The sequence below is a fragment of the Notolepis coatsorum genome (assembly GCF_963971535.1).
Source record: "Notolepis coatsorum genome assembly, chromosome: 6".
Lineage (NCBI taxonomy): Eukaryota > Metazoa > Chordata > Actinopteri > Aulopiformes > Paralepididae > Notolepis > Notolepis coatsorum.
In genome coordinates, this window is record NC_140170.1 from 70,966,007 (window position 1) to 70,988,445 (window position 22,439).

Here is a 22,439-nt window from a genome sequence, read left to right on the forward strand (position 1 = left end):
TGTACTTGCGCTGAATAATGACGATACATTTGAATTTGAATCTAATCTCAGACATGGGCAACATTTAGAAAAACGAACCTTCTTACTGTCATGCACTCTTCCTAATATACTAACATACACTCAACACTAGGGCTGCACCTAATGACTATTTTGGTAGTCGACTAATCTGTCGATTATTTTTTCGATTAGTCGACTAATCGAAAAACAATTATATATAAAAAAAATAAAAATAAAATTTTATTTTTTTTGCACTACCTATCTTTGTGAAAGTGGCTTCTCAGCTCTGGTCCAGCTGAAGACAGAGTAGAGGAACAGATTGGACATTGAGCATGACCTCAGAGTTGCTTTGAGACTCTTGTCAGGACCAAACAACATCCCCAGTTATCCCATTAGTTCCCCCAAACTTACTGTCGGTCTGTTATGTTAAGCTAAGAAGTCTTCAGCTGGCTGGACCAGAGCTGAGAAGCCACTTTCACAAAGATAGGTAGTGCAAAAATAAAAAATAAAAAAAATTATAATAATTCTTTATTTTTTTTAATTACTAATCGACGCAACAATTCCTCGTCGACGATTTTTTATAATCGACATCGTCGATTATGTCGACTAATCGTTGCAGCCCTACTCAACACTCAAGTCTTAACACTTTGATGAACATTGTTACTCACAGGGTTCCTTTCCCAGACATTGCTAAATGAAATTCAAGGACTTTCAAGTACTTTTCCAAGCACTATTTAAAAAAGGCATTTAAAAGGATACAATTCCCTTTTAAATGCTAGTTTTTATACAATTCACGTTTAAATGCTTGTTTTTATAGAAAAAGACGATCGGATCCAATATTATGGCTTAATTAAAACCAATTTCCAACAATTAGTTACACTTTAAAAAATGTATATATTATATATATTTCTTGATTCAGAAGAATTTTATCATGGATGAACAAAACTTTCAATGCGAATGGTTGATTTGAATTTCAAGGACTTTTAAAGCACCTTGTTAAAAAGTTGGCTATTTTCAAGGAATTCCAGGCCTCAACTTTTTGGGGTAAAAAATCAAGCATTTTAAGCACTTCAATGACCTTGTGCGAACCCTGTACTCAGCAGCTGATAGAGTTCTACCCTTCCTACTGACTTGTCGTACAAAACTTGTAAGTCGCTTTGGATAAAAGCGTCAGCTAAACGACTAAATGTAAATGTAGAATGTACAATAAGTGCTTCAAATAGTTTGTTTAGCTCAGAGTAGCTACCGGTAGTCACCCAGTGGGATACGCCCCACGTTGTGTAAAACGACAAGACCTCCGGGTTACAAATGAAAACATGGAGCGTCTCTACTCACCATGACCGGCCCAGAGGCCTCCTTGCTCTGGGAGAAGGCCAGGCGCGAGTGGGGCGCCATGCCCCCGTCGTAGCTCCCCCCGACCGAGGAGTAAGGGGAAGAGGAGGAGATGGGGAGAGAGGAGGAGGAGGGAGGCATGGTGGAGCTCGCGGTGAGGCTGGGCAGGGTGACGGAGGCGTAGACCGGTTCCGACGAGGACAGGGGCAGAGGCAGGGGGACAGAGAGAGGGCTGCCCAACGACTCACTGGTGACCGATAAGTAGACCCCCCCCAAAAAAAAAAAACACAGTTAATGAGACAGACTGTAATGAACAATCCATAAAAGGCAAGGTAAACAAAACGACTGACCCATTCATGTTGCATGTGGGAAGAAGAGCTACGTCCATGTTTTGAATATACAGACTATATTTGAACATACTATAGATTTAGATTTTCTTTGGATATGGTGACTAGTTAAAAACATTATGAAATTACCAAGTGTATTTATTTGGCATTTCCCTCTATCATATCCATGGTTTGGAAAATCTTTCCCGGAAACTTTCATCATTCAAATCATACGCTTGTTGTTGTTTTTTGTTAACAACACTTTCAGACTTTTAGGAATGGGTGCGCAGATGAATTTGAAAGTGGTTTTGCCTCCTCGTGTGGACTGGTACATTTATCATAACATGTAGCACATTTTTTAAGAGTTTTGCTCTTCGTCTCACCTAATGGTGAAAGTTAACTACTCATCCTTAATAAAAAAAACAGGGATGGAAATATCACTAGCCCACTAGCCCCCTGGTTATTCTTAGCCATAGAGATGAGTTCAAATAACCACGTATGGCAAACACACAGAACGGTTCAAGTTCCATCCCAGCAGAGAGCAGGTGATCCAGCGGGGGACGGTGGTACCTGAGTGGTTTGGAATAGAGGCAGCTCTGGCTCTGTGCTCCTGGTCCCGGACCCGGCGGTACCGGCGCCGAGGCTGGCGTGGACTCCCTGGAGGACCCGCCGCTGACACAGTTGTCCACCGAGCCGAAGTCCGGAAGGGCCGACTCTGAGCCGAAGTCCAGGGCCCCGAACTGGAGGTTGAGACCCGGGACGTCCGCCGAGCCCGGCATCTCCACCGCCGTAGAGGGGATCTGGGGGGAGGAAGGCGGGAGTCACAGAGAGCTACAGGAACCAGAGCATTAAGGGAGTCACAGAGAGCTACAGGAACCAGAGCATTAAGGGAGTCAAAGAGAGCTACAGAGCATTAAGGGAGTCAGAGAGCTACAGGAACCAGAGCATTAAGGGAGTCAGAGAGAGCTACAGGAACCAGAGCATTAAGGGAGTCAGAGAGAGCTACAGAGCATTAAGGGAGTCAGAGAGCTACAGGAACCAGAGCATTAAGGGAGTCAGAGAGAGCTACAGAGCATTAAGGGAGTCAGAGAGCTACAGGAACCAGAGCATTAAGGGAGTCAGAGAGCTACAGGAACCAGAGCATTAAGGGAGTCAGAGAGCTACAGGAACCAGAGCATTAAGGGAGTCAGAGAGCTACAGGAACCAGAGCATTAAGGGAGTCAGAGAGCTACAGGAACCAGAGCATTAAGGGAGTCAGAGAGCTACAGGAACCAGAGCATTAAGGGAGTCAGAGAGAGCTACAGGAACCAGAGCATTAAGACAAGTTGATTCACTGAGTCAGCAAGGCACACAGGATCCTGAAAGACCCCTGCCACCCGAACTACAAACTGAGCTCATGCCGTCCGCAGTCTCAGGTCCACATCCAAAAGAAAACTGAACAGCTACTTCCACCGGGCAAACGGACTACTGACGGACAGACTCTGAATTATCACATGAGTGTACACACAACAAGCACCACATCCACCGCCATAAACGGCTTACGACGGGGTTTGCTGATCATGCGAATTCCGCCACTCCACGGCGTACGACGTTATTGAGATCATATTTCATTTTTTCGCCATGGTATTCATAATTCCGCCACCCAGCCTCGGCTGAGACAGTGGGACTCAGCACAACCGTGCAACGCTTCAATACCGCCGCCTGGTGGATGATCGGGCGAGTTACTACCGGAAATGGATCTCTGGTGATCTCGGTGCATCTGGGAATTCCGTCCGGCAGTCACATATTGTTGCAGGACTCTAGACACACATCCGTGTATATGGATCGCTGCCATAACTCAATAATCGATATGATTTGGGCGTTTATTGCGCCATACAAACCGGAAATGGATCTAGTCGATCGACGTCAAATAAGTGGGATCTTTTTCCTCCAGTCTCATCGGCGAACGGTAAGAGGACAGTAACGTTACTTTCAGCTTGATGGTTTATTCTTTTCAATGCAAACCGCTCTGATCAATATATCACCCATACTACATAAAGCATTTACTAAATTATAAACGACGACCCCCCCTTTCATCCGTGCATGATGAGTCATAACGTTTAGGATCGTATTCAGTTGGATTTTTTAATATAGCGTGTATCGCGAATAAACTGCAATCGATAATCTATATTATGCGTTTAGGCCTATAACTAGCGTTCTAGGAATTACTGCAGAAAACGATAAAAATATACTTATATTCTAGACGGTATATTCGTATGAATATATGAATGAAAAAGTATACCGTTCCTACATCCTGAACGATAGATAATCGATGTTGAATGGGCCATAGTAATGTCAATTTAGCAATACAATTTAAAAAGTTATAGCCCTGCAAAGAAGGTGAACATCTCCATAGACTTAGACTGGTGGCAGTGATCATACATTGATGGATATAAGCGTGGCAGTTAATGTGTTAAGTGTCTTACACACCACACTTATTAGACACCTATTTACACTGTAGACATTTTTTTTTTTTTTTATATGTATGCACTGTTTTTTTTTTACCTTGTATTGTATAGTTTGAATAGATCGTTGTATATTGTCGTCTACAAATCTACTAAGGTTGAGGAGCTGGGAAAAACAAGCATCTCACGTTTTTCTGAATGTATGTACATTATTCTATTCCACTGTATTTCTATTCTAATTTAGTGTATATACTACTCTACTACATCATGCACAATTGTACAGCCCTGTCCTATATTCTATTCTACTTTTATTTTAATTTAGATGAATGATGCACCAAACTACCAAAACAAATTCTTTGTACGTGCAAACTTGGCAATAAAGACCTTTCTGATTCTGATTAAAAAAAAAATGTGACAATAAAATATTTGAATCTGAATCATTCAGAGACTAAAACAGCTGTACTGTAGGTACTATGACACAGCGCTTGAAAAGCCTCCACTGAGTGAATTGCAACTAGAAGAAGCAAGGTGTGGAAGAGCACTGGTCCAATGCATACCGGCCTTACCTTATGCATACCGCACCTTATGTGAATACTGTATACTTCATCAGAGCATATATTTAGCATTTTAGCATTTAGCATTTTAGATTATATACCGTAATTCCTCTAATAGTAACCCCGGCTTGTATTTGTTTCAACTGTAGCGGGTACCAGGCTTGTATTAGGAGGAGGCCTGTATAAGAGGGAGGCCTATATTTCAAATTTTCAAACGGATCATAATGAATAAATCAACATTTTGTGTCAGTTTGAACCCAGTAAAATGTACTGGGTTCATTTATTGAAACCAAGTACTGTATGAAATAGTAAACAGTGCAATTACAGGTGGTCACTGGTCATTTCAACGTTTTCAAAGTGAAATCAAGTAACTAGCTCAGGGGGGGCAGGTGGCGCACGGAGATTACGTTCGTCACCAACACCGGGAGACACTAGGATTCGCCTGTTCGAATCCAGCTCCCGGCGTTGCTATCAGCTTGGCTGTCCTCTCGCACTGATACAATTGGCTGTATCAGGGGGTGGGAAGCTGAAGGGTGGGTCCTGGGCGTTGTGGACAGCGACCCCTACAGTTCGGTCGGGGCGCCTGCTCAGCGAGGGTTGGATCTGAGGAGAGATAGTGTGGCCTCCCACACGCTACACTCTCCCCGGTGAGAACCTGCGCGGCCAGGTTGGCCTGCCCCAGGCTGCACGTGCGTCGGAGGAAAGCATGTGACAGTCTCCGGTCTCCCGGACCGACAGTAGGGGTAAGTACGCAACAACCAGGAAGGGTGGGATGGGAGAAAAATCGGGAAAAAGGAGGGGAAGAAAGATAATAAAAAAAAAAAAAAAAAAAGTAACTAGCTCAGTATGCAGCTCAGTATATTAGTAACCCGGCTTGTATTAGGAGGCCGGCTTATAATTGCTTAGCTCAAGAGCGCACCGGGCCATTAATAGAGACCCGGCTTGTATTTGAGACCCGGTTACTATTAGAGGAATTACGGTATTAGATTAGATTTAGACTATTGGATTATTAGATTTTATTACATGGCGTTTTCACATTCGCCGAAATGCTTGCTTGTGATTGGTCAATAGCGCGCGTCAGAGGTCAGTTATCAGACAATAATGACCGCTGTGGGACAATAATGACCGCTGTGCGCAGCTGTTCGCAATCAAGCCCACTGACACACACTGTTTCAGTGCAATTAGACACTGCCGGTGTTCTGCTGCCGGCGATGACAGGGGGCGGAGCGACGAGCGGAGCCAGAACGCAGCCAGAACCAGTGTTGCGAGTCGATGTAAAATGAATTAGGTATATTGTTAGTAAGTTAGCCATGTAATAAGCGGGATAATGTATAGCTATACTCGATCATTGTCGCAAAATAATTGACCTTCACTGACGTTTAAAACACCTCGCCGAGGCGGCTCGGTATTTTAAACTCTGTGTCGGTCAATTATTTTGCGACAATGACCTCCCTTACATATATTTAGCATTTATCATTTTTAGATTATATATTAGATTAGATTTAGATTACGAGATTATATATTGTAACTATATTTATTGTCGGGCAAAATAACAGAGGGCATACATACGGCTTGTTGCCCATATGCGCATGTCCAGAGTAAATTATATTGTATATTGTTTACAATATTTTAATTCTATTAAAATTTTTACTTCTCCACTGTACTATAATTCTGTGACCTGTACCATGTCTTCTACTACCTGTACCTCCCACCCCCCCTCCCCTATGATGCTATGATACAGAATTCCTCCAAGGGGATCAATAAAGGAATATCTTATATTATCTCATCTTAAACCCCTGAACGTGTCCTGGCCTACCTTGGACTAGGGCTGAACCCAAACGTTCGAACCTTCGTTCGTTACGTTGGCATTCGAATTGTAAATCAACATTTGAATTTTTTATTTTTAATAAAAAATAAAATAAATATTTTTTTTATGTGTCTATTCATTCTCTTTTTTTCTTCACAGTTGCAGATACAGATTAGGCTACACTAATATTATAGTATTAAAAGAAACTGATGAGTTATATTCATTAACACTTTGACTGCCATGAAACGTCTTTTGACGTCATTGCGGGCCATGCTCAAGTTGCCGGAGGACGCTGTACAGCGTCCTTATATCAATATTTCAAAAATCTGCGATCTGATTCATATGTCCCCTCCGCTGGCCTGAGATCCACCAGCAGGACCCACTGAGCTCTCTGGCGGTTCAGGAGCGCCATCTGGTGGCCGATCGGCGCAATCACCAAACAGGATGTGCCATAGAGGTTGTGCTAGACGTCCGTAGTACTTCCGGGCGCTCGCTATAGGTCATGGGACTCTGGCTCGTCACGCTACACAGTGATCGATTGGCAATAACTCGATAAACAACATGATTTGGACGTATATACCATTATACAAGCTGGAGATGGACCGGGTAAAAATATATCCCATAATGATAAGATTTCTACTCTACGATGATCGCCCAACGGCGCGCGGAGACTGGGGTGAGTTTCAGCGTGTAACGTTACCGTCTTCGATACTAACTGCTATTATCAACATTTGACCCACATTAGATGATTGGTATAACGCTGCCCACGGAATTATAAACGCCCCCTCGCCCATCCGGTCAACATCAGATGACGTGTAGTAACTTCTAGAAGTACGTCTAGTTGGAATTTTTTATATCGCGCTGATTGCCATCAAACTGTATTTCATCATCAATATAATGCATTTGGGGCTATATATCACGTTCTGGAGAAAGCTGCAGAAAGAGATGAAAACATACTTATACATTAGACCATACTTTACTATGAATATGTGAATGAAAAAGTTTAACGTTGCTACACAATGAACAATACATATAGGACTTTGAATGGGCCCTAATAATGGCAATGTAGCAATAGAATTTAAAAAGTTATAGCCCTGCAAAGAAGGGGACTTTCTCCATAGACAAATAGAGCCGGCAACCTATGGTATATCATGAATTTAACCCAAGGCAACCAAAGTGTTAAAGAAAGTTGATTTAATAAAAAAAGAAAACTCATTAATCAGAATAAAAAAATAAAATAAAAATAATCAATTATTATTATTAACACATTCTTCTTCTTTCGTGTAACGTCAGAGGTCCAACTCCGTGTCTTGTAGCCATGCCCTTAACTCTGGTCCCACATCAAAGAGGCTGGCTTCCGAGGGTGGTTGTATTTTCCGGCTGATTTATGAATCGTTTTCAAATAAACGCTAGATTATCGATAGTATATGTGTACGTGTGAAAATCGATTCTCTCAGTTCCTGATCGCTCTTACAGTCAAACAGCCATATCACATTATAGGGGAAAAGAATTAATCTGATCGGCTCCGGTTACATGCGTGAGAAGTAAAATGTGGATTCCGGAGTTTTTTTTTCTCATCCATTTTCATTTCGTGATGGGCATTCAACCCGCGGGCTGATAACCCGAGATATCTCGTGATGGGCATTCAAAGTATTAACGGTGGCAGAGAGGGGTATGAGATGGGCACAACCCCCTGCGGTCAATGTGTTAAATAACGAGATTTCTCGTTGTTGGCACTCAGCGCATGGCGGCGAATCACGAGAAATCTCGTGGCTGGCACTGAATGTGTTAAAGGGGACCTGCATTGCTATTCCTAGCACTATTTGGGCAACTTTACACAATTCCTGTGAGTCTATGGAAGACATCTGTAAGGTTTATTTAAAAAAAATCATTGTTTTATATTTCTAATGGAGTACTCAAAAGCATCATTTTCCAGCCTCAAGATTTCAGCCTGTTATTGGCCTGGCTCTGCCCATAAGCACTTTCAGTGGCAGTCATCCACACAGTCTGCGAGTGGCAGACAGAGAGAGAGAGAGAGAGAGAGAGAGAGAGAGATGGAGGAGAGAAAGAGACAAGTGGAGGAAGAGAAACAAAAGGTGGAGGAGAGAGAGAGGGGGTCTGCCGCTGTGCCGCGCTGCAGCTTGTGCTCCCGAATCGGGGGGGGGGGACCTGCGCGGCGCGCGGAGTGCTTGCACGATGGTCTCTCTCTCTCAATTCGGGAGCAGCTGTAGCGCGCGGCACAGTGTGTATGTGTGCTCTGTCGCGAGGGTCTATCTGATTCTCTCTCTCTCTCGCTCTGTCAAACCCCGTTTGGTGCGCTACAACCACAGAGCCAATCGGATCACTATCCGCTCCATCCTCGCCTCATTACGTCACGATGCAAGTCAAATCAGAATGACCTAATTAAATCGAGCAGGAAATGGTCTGAAATGAGAGCAATCCGCCAATATGGTATTTAGACACAAAAACACATTGATACTAACTCCTATTACTATAATACAATGCTAGAGACTCAAAAAAGACATTTATAATGCATGTCACCTTTAAAAACGAAGGTTCGAACGTCCGTTCGAAAAACCCTGACGAAGTTCAAATCCCAAAAACAGGCTTCGGGGACAGCCTTACCTTGGATGTGGGGGCTATCCTTCTCTTCTGCCCCTTGAGCTGCGCCCGCTGCTGCGTGCCGCTGCCCTGAGGGTCCGGCCCTGCGCTGGGGGCAGAAGGCTTGGCGCTGCCGGGGGCCATCAGCGGGGGGGCCTGGAGGGCGGGCGAGGCCGAGGGCGGCGCCTGCTGTTGCGCTTGTTGTTGCGTCGGGGGGCTGGGTTGGCGTGCGAGGGGCAGGGAGGGGCCGGCGTGCCTCTGGACGAGCTGGCTCAGCACCAGGGAAGGTTCCGGCTGCAGACCGAACTCTCCTGGAGACACACACAACACACACATATAAACAAACATGCACAGCTGGGTGCAGCCAAAACAAGTACACTGAAATAGCAGAAAAACGCATATGAAACTAACACATTTTGAAGAACACAATTAGAAACATAATTGTCATTCAATAGTAGGGGTGCACCGATATATCGGTCGGGTATCGGTATCGGCCGATAAGCTCAAATGTGCCGATGGCAGTAGCCGATAAATATCCATCAATTTGTGTCACGTCAATATGGCCCAGCACACGTTCAAACTTTGAAAAAAGTTTCAGTCAAGCGACCTGCACAACGCCGCCCCCACACACACACACACGCTACTGCATCAAAGTTACTACTTATGATTAACAAAGGCATTCGTTTTGTGGCATTAACGTTATATAGTTACACGTTCAATAACATCAGCGTATTTACCGGACCATAGCAAGCATTACTCATTCATCTCAGTTCCTTCCTTTGCTCAGAGAGCCCGTACTGAGTTGTACCCATTCTGCAATATGTTAATAAGGTTTTCAATCAGACAAATGTATAGAAAAGCTTTTATTATTCCATTCGTTGCAGTAAAATCATTATGCCTCGTTTGGTCACCCTGCGGAGCGCTGGTAATCTACTTGTGGCCGCGGGGAGCTAAAGTTATTAGCGCCGGTAGGTTTGTTGTTGATCTCTCGCTGCAGATCAATGGCGGACTTCCCGGAAGTAAAGCGCTTGCCGATTGGTGGTAAGAACAGCAAGCGTGTGACGTAATTGGCAGAATCGACTGTCAATCAAAATTGTGCTTTGGTTGAGAGATAGTGCTCTCTTATTAAAACGAATAGGTTGCCATGCCTAAAATAATAGTCAAGCAACACATTTTCATAAACAATAATATAATTTTTTGTTATATGGTTATAATAAAAGCTTTTCTATACATTTGTCTGATTGAAAACTTTATTAACAGCTTGCAGAATGGGTACAATACAGTACAGCTCAGTGGACTGGAGGATGAAGACCAGAAAAAGACTTTCGGCTTTTTTACATAAGGGTCCTCCATTTTCAATTCATCAAAACATTTAGAGACATACAAATATACAGTAGTTTCATAATTTCTTTTAATTATAATATTTTATTTTTGCCACAAATATCGGTATCGGTATTGGCCGATTGTGTTAGTTGAACAATCGGTATCGGTGGCAAATTTTCATATCGGTGCATCCCTATTCAATAGTTCGAACAACTATTAAGTAAAGTATTTTGTATTTTGTATTTATTGGTTTAAAATACAGAGACAGTGCATATTAAGAAACATTTGACTGTAAATATGCCAGTTTAGCCAAGTTGGCTAATTTTCAACTGTAGTCTCTGGGGCAGGTGACATGAGCACAACAATAATTAAAACATAGTACAATAATTAAAACACAGTAGGAATCAATATAGGTTGCAATACACTAAAATACATACAAATAAATACATTTAAAATACAACCCCTCAGTTAAAAAACATAGTACAATAATTAAAACACAGTAGGAATCAGTATAGGTTACAATACACTAAAATACATACAAATAAATACATTAAAATACAACCCCTCAGTTAAAATGGTCGCACACTTGACCATCTCTCAACCATGATTTTAAGTTAGTTTTAAATGAGATGTAACTTTGATACTCCCTGAGCCGTGTTGGCAGACTGTTCCAGGTGTGGGCTGCTCTCACGGAAAAGGCTGTCTGACTAAAAGCAGACATCCTGTTTGGGACTACACGGTCCCCTCTGACTACAGACCTGGTATATCTATCAGCAGATGCTTTCTGTTTTATGAAAGTACAGAGGGGGGGAGGAGCCAAGCCATGTAGGATTTTATAGGTAAGGCAGGCATCTTTGAATTTGACAAGATTGTCCCAGCTCAGTAGGTTCTGGTTTGTTATGCTATGACAATGGTGGTGGCTGTTTGTTTTCCTGTCCAGAACTTTCACAGCCTGATGGTAAACTACCTGTACAGATCGTAATGTTGTACAGGAGGCTTGTGTCCAGCTAGTCAGACAGTATGTTAAGTGTGACATAATAATGGCATTAAAATACAGTGCTGCTGCTTTTGTTGACAGAGAGTTTCTGATGTGACGGAAGTTTGATAAGTGAAACTTTGCATTGTTTACTACCGATTTAATTTGTTTTTTAAATGTAAGATTGGAGTCCATTTTTATCCCAAGGTATCTATATTCGGATACAACTGTCAACCTTTCACCTCTGACATAGACATCAGGTGAGACAGTATTCAAGTAATTCAGAACTGTTCTATAAATTAATTTAGAACTGGACTTTGTAAAGAATCTCAAAGTATTAAGGGGCTACTCTAATAGTTTGAATAACTGTTCTATAAAGTAACTTAGAACTGAACTTTGTAAAGAAACAGTGCCTTGGTATTTAATGCACTGCTCTGTTCTGTAAATCTGCTATATTTTTATGCTCGTTTTATATGTTTTGTATGTCATTTTAAAACTGTGATTAGCCTTACCTTGCTGCTATCTTTTTTAGGATTGTTTTATATGTCATTTTATGCAATAGAATCAAACCATAAACAAAGTGGCCTATTGGGAAGCTGGATTCTAATGTGAAAAACTGTGATTTTAAATCAGATCACGCGTCCATCTTTCTTTCACCAATGTACAAACAGAGAATCAAAAGTACTCCTGTAGTCTCGCGAGAGGTGCAGAAATGGGATTTGACGTCAGAGGAGACGCTCCAGTCTGCGTTTCACTGCACAGACTGGAATGTGTTCCGCGACACAGATAACATTAATGTCTACACGGAGACAGTGCTGGACTATGTCTGTACTTTGGTGGAAGAAACAATCCCCACTACCAAAATGAGAGTTTACCCAAATCAAAAACCCTGGGTAGACAAATCCGTCCGTGAAGCTCTGAGAGAGCGCACCAAACATTGGCGTAACTCTCTCTCAATGTGTGCGGGGGACAGATTTGGGGGCGTGGCGAGTGACGGCGATGGGGGGGCGTCTACCTAGTTTTTTTTTTCTTTTAAATACCAGGGGTGCAATACCGCATTTTCCCAAGCGGTGGCGCCATTTATCCATGTAAACGACACACTGAGTGAATGAATGAATGAAAACTTTATTTAACAGATTGCAGAATGGGTACAATACAGTACGGCTCAATACATACAATTGTTAAGGGGATGCAGACCTGAGAAAGACGTTTGTCTTGTTTCCATCAGGATCCCCCATTTTCAATTCATATAGACAGGTGGTAAGAGCCGGCAACTGCACCTCCTCATCCATCACGCTCAACATAGGGGCCCCCCAGGGCTGTGTTCTGAGCCCCCTCCTCTACTCCCTGTACACACATGACTGCGTAGCACAGCGGAACAACAACACCATCATCAAATTTGCTGATGACACAGTAGTGGTGGGCCTGATCTCTGCCAACGACGAAAGGGCCTACCTGGAAGAGGTAGAGAACCTGTCACAGTGGTGTCAGGAGAACTGCCTCTCCCTGAACATCAGCAAAACAAAAGAGATGATTGTGGACTTCAGGAGGTCGGGGGTCAAGGACTACAGCCCCCTCAGCATCGACGGGGCACCAGTTGAGAGAGTGAACAGTTTCAAGTACCTCGGAGCCCACATATCCGAGGACTTGACATGGACCACACACATTGACAGTGTTGTGAAGAAGGCACGACAACGCCTCTACTTCCTCAGGCGCCTAAGGAAGTTCCAAGTCAGTCAGAAGATCCTTAGGAACTTCTACTCATGTACAATAGAGAGCATCCTGACCGGCAACATCACCTCCTGGTTTGGGAATAGCACTGCACAAGACCGTAGCAGACTACAAAGAGTGACACGTTCAGCCGAACGCACAATTAGAGGGGGGCTTCCCACCCTCCAGAACATTTACAACAAGCGGTGCAAGGGGAAGGCTAAGAGAATTATTAAGGACTCGAGCCACCCGAACAACTGCCTCTTTGAACTGCTGCCGTCAGGCAAGCGATACCGGAGTCTTATGGCGAGCACAGAAAGACTCAGAAGGAGCTTCTATCCCCAGGCCATCAGGCTGCTAAACGAACAATAATCGCTAAACGAACAATAATCACTATGCAACAACCATCAAATGCACACAGCACACACACCCACACGCACACACTCACTCAAACAAACAACACACTGCAGCACCCACTCTCCACACTTTAGATCACACAAACACACTTACACTTTATATTTATTGATAAAGGATTTGCACTACAACTCGTACACCTACTGTGAATTGTACCTAAACTGCACCTCGTCCATTTATGCCTTGCACTATATAGTATTGTATATTAGTACTAGGGGTGGGAATCATCAGTTTCATCACGATACGATACAATATCGATTCTTTGGACAACGATACGATATTTGCCGATATCACAAAGTCTGCCACGATACGATACGATACGATTCAATTCAGGTGCCTGCGATCGATATGAGGCGATATTATGTGCCCATTTAACACAATCAGTCACATTTAGATCAACTAAAAAAAGGCTACGGAAATATCAATTGATGTATTTATTTTTGAGCTCTTCCAGACATTTAAATGAAAAACAATCTATTGTTTTTAATACAAATAGACCTCCTGTTCACTTTTGTTTTTATATATTGAGCTTTAACACACACACAGACACACACAGACACACACAGACACACACACACACACACACACAGTCCCCCACAGCCCCCACCCCTCCTCCTTCCAAGTCCCCTCTTCACTCTCCTGTTCTCTCTCACGGTTAGCTGCTTAGCTTTTAAGCAGCCAACGCGACGTTCATTTAGATATTTAACGCGACGTTGGCATAAACGAATGGCGACGATGCAACGCCTGTTATATGCATTTGACCCGTTGCGGGGAAAAAACTGCACAGACTTATATCTGCTCGCAAAATAGACGCTCTGTAGTGCTTTACAGCAGACGCAAACACTGCTGTAATGTGTACACGGAGTTTCACATACTGGGCGCCGGCGGATATGACTCGCGGGGATTTTCAAAATAAGAGTATCGCAATATGAATCGATCTTTTTACGTTGCGTCGATCCTATTTGATTATTGATAATAGATCGATATATCGATCTGGATCGATGTATTGTCCCACCCCTAATTAGTACACTGCACAGTATTGTATATTGTAAGGTAACTACGTCTACGAACATTGTACATATGTCTAAACTGAACACTGTGACCTCTTTTTTTTACTTCTAATTTTTACTATGTTTTTATTTCATACTTATCTTGTCATGCACAGTCTCTGGAGCGCAACAGTAAGAAGCATTTTGTACAAAAGTATTCTGTACTTCTGTATGACAACTATTAAAGAAACTTGAAACTTGAAAACTTGATTTATGAAATACACAACATACATGACATTTATGGCATAGGGACATATAGGTATTTAGTACTGATACATTTGTGACAAACGTTTTAAGCGCCTTTGAGGTGCTTTGGTACCATGAGGTAAGCATAGTCATAGTACCTTGAATGAGTGCTCCTGCCAGAGTCTTCAGGGTATTCTTGTTTACCAGAGAGGAGATCCGGTACAAGAATCTAGTTCGTTGGTTGACTTTTTTTGAGCTCATACAGAAACAAGTATTGTTGTGACAAATAATAAACAAATTTGAAAGGTTTATGGTGAAAGAACATTTATTATATGGTGCTTCAATTAGCAATTATGAACACAGTAATACAAGATATGCATGATAAAAAAAAAATACATGCTAGGTTCCTGAGAAACACTACTATACAATATACAATTTTAGCTCTTAATGTATCTATCACCTTTATCTATCACCAATCACTTTTAATCAAATTTAATTACAGGTACAAAACATTAACATAAATCACTCTTATGCACTGGTACATAAGTTATATAACAAACCTGTTTCTATGTAGACTACTATACAATTTTAACTTTGTCATTATTATACTTAATGTATCTAAACTATATTATACAAGAGCCACATCTGTTCTTTCCTTAAAGTGACTTTATATACCTCATTCCTTTAAAGTGACTTCTCCATTATTTAAATTGACATTTTCACATTTAAACTCATCCAATGCTTCCAAAGACATGTTGTCTCCGATCATGGGCAGAGATGAATTCCTCACAGAGTTCTCTAATGTCAAAGGCATCAACTCTTTCTTGATGTATATGACAAACTGCCACACTGTTCAACCTTTTCTGCTTCATGGAGTTGCGAAGCCAGGTCTTCAACCTCCGGAGTCCGCTGAAACTCCTCTCAGCTTCAGCAGAGGATGAGGGAACAACCAGCAACAGCCTCACAAGGACCTCCACCTCATCAAAAAGACCTCTGACTTCAGGCAACATGCCTCTCAGGATGTCTGCAGCTTCTGTGCTTGATGCATAGGTGTTAGTTGCTTTGAACATGGCTAGCTGAACATCCAGCATCCTCCTGTTCATCTCTGGATACTTGTCCACAATGTCATCACTTTCTCCCCTAATAAGCACACCCTCCAACTTCTGAAGCACTTCAAAGCTTCTTTGATTAAACCGCTCTCGGAATTGCAGATCTGCTGTGTCCAGTATTTTGAAGAACTCCCCTCTGAAGAAGTCCACAGAAGTTGCTGGGACATGTGCTGCAGCGTCACCAGTTAGACGTTTTGGAGGGTTGCGGATACGAGGCATTTCCATCGGATCGATGTTTAGTGAGGTGACCAGCTTTGCGGTGTTGTCAAATATCTGTGAATGAATGAAAACTTTATTTAACAGATTGCAGAATGGGTACAATACAGTACAGCTCAATACACACAATTGTTAAGGGGATGCAGACCAGAGAAAGAATTTAGTCTTGTTTACATCAGGGTCCCCCATTTTCAATTCATCATTATTAGTCAGGATGATTACAATGGGGTTGTATCCTACCCAACCCCCCCCCCCCCCCCCCCCCACCTCCAATGTACAGCCCCACCCCACCTACCCAACCTCCTCCAATGCACAGTTTCTATGTCAAATGTATACTCTTTTTCATCACAAACAGTACTGTATTTGAAAATCTGGTATGTCATAAATGTATAGATGTAGCAGTACTGTCTATCTGTATGTCGTGTGTGTCATATGATGAATTGAAAATGGGGGACCCTGATGGAAACAAGACGAAAGTCTTTCTCAGGTCTGCATCCTCTTAACAATTTATGTATTGAGCTGTACTGTACTGTACCCATTCTGCAATCTGTTAATAAACTTTTCAATCAATCAATCAATCATGGACTTATGAACCACGATTATTTTCAAGAGAAACAAACAGGCAAATAGCTATAGCTATATAGTCAATCTGGACAAATACATTAGGCCTATATTAAAAAAAGAAAATCTGCTAAAATGCTGTTACTTGCCTTCCTGTTTCGTGGTGGTGTCGTCACTGCTGCTGGTTTAGCTCCGGGCGACAGCGTAGCAAAACTTAGTTTGCTTTGAAGAAGTAGCTTTCTCCTCTTGGGCGACGGTGCCATCTCGTTGTTGCATGCACGCAGGTAGGAGTCGGACATAGCACTGAATGTCTCATCTTATCTCTCTTTATACCGTATGTGATGACGTATTTTAACACACACCTCGGCTGAGGGGACGACCCGAGCTATTATTATGCAAAGACGAGTACTTTAGCGAGTGGGTACTTGGCCCGTGCAAATGCGACCCCCATCTACTACTCTTTGCATACAGGTAGTCAGACGGGGGGGGGGGACATAACTGCATTCTGAAAAAATGGGGGGGACCCATTCCAATGTCCCCCGTGCCAAATACGCCCCTGGCACCAAAGCATACAACGACGGCCTAGTGGCAGGCAACATGAATGACCACAAGGTGGCGCGATACAACGTAAGGAGGACAGTGTCAGAGGCCAAACGGCGCTACAGGGATAAAATTGAACTCCAGTTTGAACAAGCTGACTCTAGAGCTATGTGGCAGGGGCTCAAAACGATGACAGACTACAAAGGCGCCTCCCTCAAACTGAACAGTGACATCTCCTTAGCAAATTACCTCAATACCTTCTATGCGAGGTTTGATGCTGGTAATAACAACACCAGCTCACAAGCCACGGCAATAGGGGGGGGGGGGGGTCGGCTGCTGATGGAGGCGCAGTGTTCAGGGTAACAGAGCATGAGGTGAGGCGGACCTTTAAAAAAGTGAATATCAGGAAGGCAGCAGGTCCGGACGGCATCCCCGGCCGCGTCCTAAAAGTCTGTGCCGACCAACTGGCCCCAGTATTCACTGACATATTTAACCTGTCCTTAGAACAGGCTGTCATCCCCACCTGCCTGAAGAAGTCCACTATTATCCCTGTACCCAAAAAATCCAAGCCTGCTTGCCTCAACGACTACCGCCCTGTAGCTCTCACCTCCATAGCCATGAAGTGCTTTGAGAAGCTAGTAAAGGGCTACATCTGCTCCTCCCTCCCCATCAACATGGACCCCCTGCAATTTGCATACCGCCCCAACAGGTCCACGGAGGACGCCATAGCCCATGTGCTGCACACAGCAGCATCACACCTGGACAAGAGGCAGGGGAACTATGTGAGAATGCTATTCATCGACTACAGCTCGGCATTCAATACCATAGTCCCCTCCATACTCATAGCCAAGCTCAGGGACCTGGGCTTGAACTATGACCTCTGCCAGTGGGTCTTGGACTTCCTGACTGGCAGACCCCAGGTGGTGAGAGCAGGCAACTGCACCTCCTCATCCATCACCCTCAACATAGGGGCCCCCCAGGGCTGTGTTCTGAGTCCCCTCCTCTACTCCCTGTACACACACGACTGTGTGGCTCAGCGGAGTAGCAATACAATCATCAAATTTGCTGACGACACAGTGGTGGTGGGCCTGATCTCTGCCAACGACGAGAGGGCCTACCTGGAAGAGGTCAAGGTCCTGGCGGGATGGTGCCAGGAAAACAGCCTCTCCCTGAACGTCAGCAAAACAAAGGAGATGATTGTGGACTTTAGGAGGTCGGGGGTCAAGGACTACAGCCCCCTCAGCATCGACGGGGCACCGGTTGAGAGAGTCAACAGCTTTAAGTACCTCGGAGCCTACATATCCGAGGACTTGACATGGACCACACACATTGACAGTGTTGTGAAGAAGGCACGACAACGCCTCTACTTCCTCAGGCGCCTAAGGAAGTTCCAAGTCAGTCAGAAGATCCTTAAGAACTTCTACTCATGTACAATAGAGAGCATCTTGACCGGCAACATCACCTCCTGGTTTGGGAATAGCACTGCACAAGACCGAAGCAGACTACAAAGAGTGACACGTTCAGCCGAACGCACAATTGGAGGGGGGCTCCCCACCCTCCAGAACATTTACAACAAGCGTTGCAAGGGCAAGGCTAAGAGAATCATTAAAGACTCCAGTCACCCGAACAACTGCCTCTTTGAACTGCTGCGGTCAGGCAAGCGATACCGGCGTCTCAAGGCGAGCACAGAAAGACTCAGAAGAAGCTTCTATCCCCAGGCCATCAGGCTGCTAAACGAACAATGAACACTACACAACAACAACCACCAAACGCACATAGCACACACATCCACACGCACACACTCACTTTAAACAAACACACTGTAGCACCCACTCCACACACTTTATAGCACACACCCACTTTAAACAAACACACTGTAGCACCCACTCCCCACACTTTATATTTATTGATGAAGGATTGCACTACAACTCGTACACCTTACTGTAAATTGTACCTAAATTGTACCTCATCCCATTTCTGCTTTGCACTATATAGTACTGTACATTAGTACACTGCATAGTATTGTATATTATATGGTAACTCAGAACATTGTACATATGTCTATACCAAACACTGTGACCTCTTTTTCTTCTTCTAAATTACATGCTATACTATGTTATTTGATACTATCTTGTCTAGCACAGTCTCTGGAGCGTAACAGTAAGAAGCATTTTGTATGAAAGTATTCTGTACTTCTGTATGACAACTATTAAAGAAACTTGAAAACTTTATATGTCTACACTTTATGTGCTCATTTTGTGCCCGTCTTTTTTCTGCTGTAAAGCACTTTGAGCTGCAATTCTTGTATGAAACATGCTATACAAATAAAGTTATTATTATTATTATTGCATGCATAGGCCCCAAACTCCACCCCACTTCCATCACTCACGGCTGAACTGTGAGGAGAGCGTGGTGGAAGCACCGGCTTCTGGAGCCTTCATGTCCCAAGCGGAGGAGGAGGAAGAGGGTGGAGGTACGGGGGCTCCCAGGCCCGGCAGTCGGCCTCCCTGGGTGCTGGCCGGAGGTGCGGCCTGGGAGGAGGGCAGAGGCCCCAGGCCCGGGCCCTTCAGCTGCTCCAGGATCTGCGCTCCGGCGCTGGGCTGACTCCTCTTGGACTGGCCCAGGTCCCCGAAAGCTGCTCCCAGCACTGACGACTGGCACACAAAGAGACAGAGAGGGAGAAGGTGAGACACATCACCTGCTTGACTGTGCATCTATGTCCCTGAAGAGTCAGTCCATCTGTGGCTTTAACAGTGAATGAATGAATAAATGAATGAATGGATGGATGAATGACCGCATGACTGCATTCATATAGTGATTTTCCAGGTTATGAGACACAAATCACTTCACAATGTAAAGGAGAACTTGTCTGCTTCACCACCAATGGGCAGCAGCCAATCAGCCGGGCCACAGCGGTCAAACACCAGCACCCAATCAGCCGGGGCCACAGCGGCCATACACCAGCAGCAGCAGCCAATCAGCCGGGCCACAGCGGTAGAACACCAGCAGCAGCAGCCAATCAGCCGGGCCACAGCGGTAGAACACCAGCAGCAGCAGCCAATCAGCCGGGCCACAGCGGTAGAACACCAGCAGCAGCAGCCAATCAGCCGGGCCACAGCGGTAGAACACCAGCAGCAGCAGCCAATCAGCCGGGCCACAGCGGTAAAACACCAGCAACAGCCTGCAAAACAGTCTAAAAGATCCGTCTTTCTAGGTAGAAATACAGAACCTTTTGTGTTTTGAAAATGTAATCTAAAAACAATGTTAGACTAAAAGATACACATAATTAGGAAAGGTCAAGGACCTGTAATTGTGCATGGCTGTTATTTGAACAAAACTATCAAGTGTCTAGATTAAAAAACAGTCAAAATGCCTGCCTTGGTCTTTCTAGTGTTGAGGAGAGTGATGGTTAGTTGGCCTCGATGTCTGTATCGTTTGTAAGCCCTGGAGTCTTGACAGCACTTGCAGCTGTACGGTATCCCTGTCACCATATTATTAGGGACATTGTTACCGCCAGGTCCAGGAGACAGCTGCTCCCTGCTGGACGACAGCTCCCTGGCCACGGTTCTCTAAGAGAGAGAAGAATTTCCCTAGGGGAAATGTGTCCTCTGCGTTTGACCCTTCCTAACTATTTATCCAGTCGTAATGCCAGTACCTTGCTCAAGGGCAACGGCAGGAGTATATACCTAGCATGTAGGGCTGGGCGATATGGCAATCATTTTTATCACGATAACGATATCATATCACTCGATATCGCTAATTATCGATATTGTTATAAGTATTAAAAAAAAAATATATATATATATATATATATATTTCTATTTTTTTATTATAAATTTTTTTAAACAGATGTATGTTTATTTTGCAGAAATTCTTTGTCGTTGCCGCCATCTTTAGTGTTACATCCCCTCACACTCCAGTTCTCAGGCTGCAGCTGGTTTGAAAGCAAAAGTAAACAGGCTTCTCTACTGGCTGTGGCTCCAGGGGAGTTGAATAGTTTTGGCTCTGCTAGTTTCTTTTCTATCTTTTGGCGCTTTTTTGGTGGACAAACCACAGCACATACTGTGACTCGTGACTGGAGACACGTGTACAGACGGTTTCAAACTGTATTTTAAATTAGAAAGCAAACAAAATAAATGGACAAGAGAAAAATAAATCTCAATTTGGTCAGTATTGTCATTTGGACAAGCAAAGCCATTACTTTAAGTTGCAGGCAAGAAAGACAAGTCTGTCCACCGTCTCTGGTTTTAGAACTGCCCTGTTGCAGGTCACACAAAAAAATTATATATACACCGGTATATATTTAGATTATTATTATTATCAATTATTAAAATTAAGGCTGTCAAATATATCGCGTTAATATCGCGTTAACTCCCGATTCTATTAATGCCACTAATTTTTTTAACTCAAGATTAACTAAAAAATAAAAATAAAAATCATTTTTTTTTTTACTAGACTTCACTCAGGTGTATTATTGATGCTCTCATTGATACTATGTTTGTTTCTGAAGTGTGTGTGTGTGTGTGTGTGTGTGTGTGTGTGTGTGTGTGTGTGTGAGTGAGATATAGAGAGAGAGGGGGGTGAGAGAGATGAGGAAGGGGCAAAAGAGAAAGAGAGGTGGGAGAGTGTGTGTGTGAGGGAGAGAGGGGGGTGTGTGATTAATCAGCCCTTGTGTGTGAATGTAACAAGTTCCTAACGTTTTCTTTCCCCTATTATTTCATGCACACTTTATTCATTGTTTTAAATTATTATTTTCTTTTAAGTTATTTTGTGCATCACTCTGTTTTGAATTTGATGCAAATTTGCAATGCATGAGGGTCATCCTTTTGTGTTAAATGGCTGCATAAAGCAAGCATTTGTTGACTCGCATGTTGATAAGAGTATTAAAACTTGGAACTTGAAAAAGATCTGTTTAAGGTAAAAAAAAATAAAAAAATAAAAATGCGATTAATTTGCAATTAATCGCAAGTTAACTATGGACAATCATGCTATTAATCGAGTTAAATATTTTAATCGTTTGACAGCATTTAAAATATATCGCGATAAGCCCTACTAGCATGCATGTCTTCTTATGGTGTGGGGGAAACCTGGAGGACAGACATGCAACCCACACAGAATGACCTCCTGCTGGGGCTTGAACCCAGGACCTTCTCACTGTGAGGCAACAGTACTAACCACTGCACCCAGGACCTTCTCACTGTGAGGCAACAGTACTAACCACTGCACCCAGGACCTTCTCACTGTGAGGCAACAGTACTAACCACTGAACCCAGGACCTTCTCACTGTGAGGCAA

General features: G+C 43.5%; 1 protein-coding gene across 6 annotated transcripts in view; it reads right to left on the bottom strand.

The window, feature by feature from the left end:
• The window catches only part of ubap2a (ubiquitin associated protein 2a), a 102,339-nt gene that overhangs the window by 37,672 nt on the left and 42,228 nt on the right, over positions 1-22,439 (bottom strand). For all 6 annotated transcript variants that reach the window (XM_084316334.1, XM_084316333.1, XM_084316332.1 and 3 more), the window contains 4 exons: positions 19,535-19,799; positions 9,086-9,372; positions 2,226-2,455; positions 1,333-1,576 (listed from right to left, as the gene is read on the bottom strand). In XM_084316334.1, coding sequence (XP_084172460.1) covers positions 1,333-1,576; positions 2,226-2,455; positions 9,086-9,372; positions 19,535-19,799 — 1,026 coding nt within the window. The remainder of the gene's footprint in view (positions 1-1,332; positions 1,577-2,225; positions 2,456-9,085; positions 9,373-19,534; positions 19,800-22,439) is intronic.